Raw genomic sequence first — 1667 nt, 5'->3', positions numbered from 1 at the left:
TGGGATGGACAAGCTTGCCTTAATCATAACTTGCAAAATAAAAGAAAGCAAAGACACTAACCAAATCTATGAGCATCTTAAGGACCTCTTGAGGACTGTCCTGGTCTTCCATCCTCTTAGAACTGTTTTCTGAAGGGAGCATACCCAGGAGTCTCTGCCCAAAGGTCTTCTTACTCCTTGGTGATGGAAATCCTAAAATTGAACATGAAAATCCAGCTGAGACATTAAAATATCTTCACTGATATACTTCCAGCAAAAGAGGTAACTTGACCTCTAGGACAAGTGAGTCCAGGAGCACACAGTGGAATGTAGTGGGCAGAGCACGGCCTTCAGAGCCAGGAGCGATGCAGGTGAGAGGCAGCAAGACTGCCGCCCTGCCATGCGCCAGCTGACGCAGAGGCCACACAAGAATGCAGTCCATGTCACTGGATCATCACAGTCTTCAAGAGCAGCCAGAAATGCAGATCTATCATGACATCTTCCAATTCTAAATGTCAGCCACTAGTCTTACTGTTTGAATACACTAAGCAGACCTAACAAAACATGTCTGCAGGCCACAGGGGGCCTCTGAGCCATGCAAACTCTGCTTCTGAACCGCAAAGACCTGGACTTGAATCCTCATTTAGCCACTTACTAACTGTATGACCTCGGGTGAGTTTTCTCAGCTTGATTTCCTCTTCTCTAAAATGAGAATAGTATTATTTTCTCCTCAGGGAACTGTGCCATTAAATAATAAATCACAGGGGCTGGGGAAGGGGAAGTGAGGAGTTACTGTTTCATGGGACAGGGTCACTGTAAAGAAAGATGAAAATGCTTTGGAGCTGGATGGTGATGAAGGTAACATTACAATGTGAATGTACTTAATGCCACTAAAAAACAGTTCAAATAGTAAACTTCAGATATATTTTACCACCACCAAAACAAAACAAAACAAAAATACCACAACTGTCAAAGACCCTGCCCAGGTATTAGCATAATATTTCATATTTCACGTGCTGACATCACTGATGTCCTTCTTCATGCATTGAAGGGAAGTAATTTGCAGAAGGCACAAAATCTCAGATTGTACAAGGAAAATTTCAAGAATGTTTTTGGAATATTCTCCAAAAGTGGTTTACTGGCAAACTGAGAGCAGATGAGGGGAGATCCCCTTCCCACCAATCCTGACAGACCACAGTGACGAGGGTGGCCCTGACCCCTTCCATGAGGAGCTGTGGCAAACAGAAGTCAGAGAAACTGACACTTTGATGAGTGGATGAATCTGTGTCCCTATTTTCAGTCTAAAAAAAGCAATAGCTTCGTGTGATGGCTCAAGCTGGTAGTCTGGAGGACTGCTTAAGCCCAGGAGTTTAAGACCAAAAAAAAAAACCCCAAAAGCAAAAAACGAAGAAAGAAAGAAGTATGCTTATAAACTACTTCTGAAAACTTTTCTAAACTGCCATATCAAAAAGAAAGTTGATATTAAAAGTGTTACTAAACATAAAAATAATCTGTATTACCCCGCACCTCTTCAGATTACTGAAATATACCACTAAAATGAATTAAAGTCTTGTCACTGAGAAGGAACTACTGAAACTTGTATAGATGTATAAAAGCTGTGAGAGATTAATCATTTTTTTTTTTTTTTTTTTTTTTTGAGACGGAGTTTCACTCTTGTCTCCCAGGTT

General features: G+C 41.1%; 1 protein-coding gene across 3 annotated transcripts in view; it reads right to left on the bottom strand.

Moving 5' to 3' along the window:
- The window catches only part of CCDC125 (coiled-coil domain containing 125), a 60590-nt gene that overhangs the window by 4411 nt on the left and 54512 nt on the right, over nucleotides 1-1667 (bottom strand). For all 3 annotated transcript variants that reach the window (XM_011959339.1, XM_011959341.1, XM_011959338.1), the window contains one exon: nucleotides 62-192. In XM_011959339.1, the coding sequence (XP_011814729.1) occupies nucleotides 62-192 (131 nt within the window). The remainder of the gene's footprint in view (nucleotides 1-61; nucleotides 193-1667) is intronic.

The sequence above is a fragment of the Colobus angolensis genome, unplaced genomic scaffold (genome assembly GCF_000951035.1).
Source record: "Colobus angolensis palliatus isolate OR3802 unplaced genomic scaffold, Cang.pa_1.0 Scaffold49, whole genome shotgun sequence".
Classification (NCBI taxonomy): domain Eukaryota; kingdom Metazoa; phylum Chordata; class Mammalia; order Primates; family Cercopithecidae; genus Colobus; species Colobus angolensis.
The sequence above is the reverse complement of the archived record's forward strand: the minus strand, read 5'-3'. Positions and strand labels throughout refer to the sequence as shown.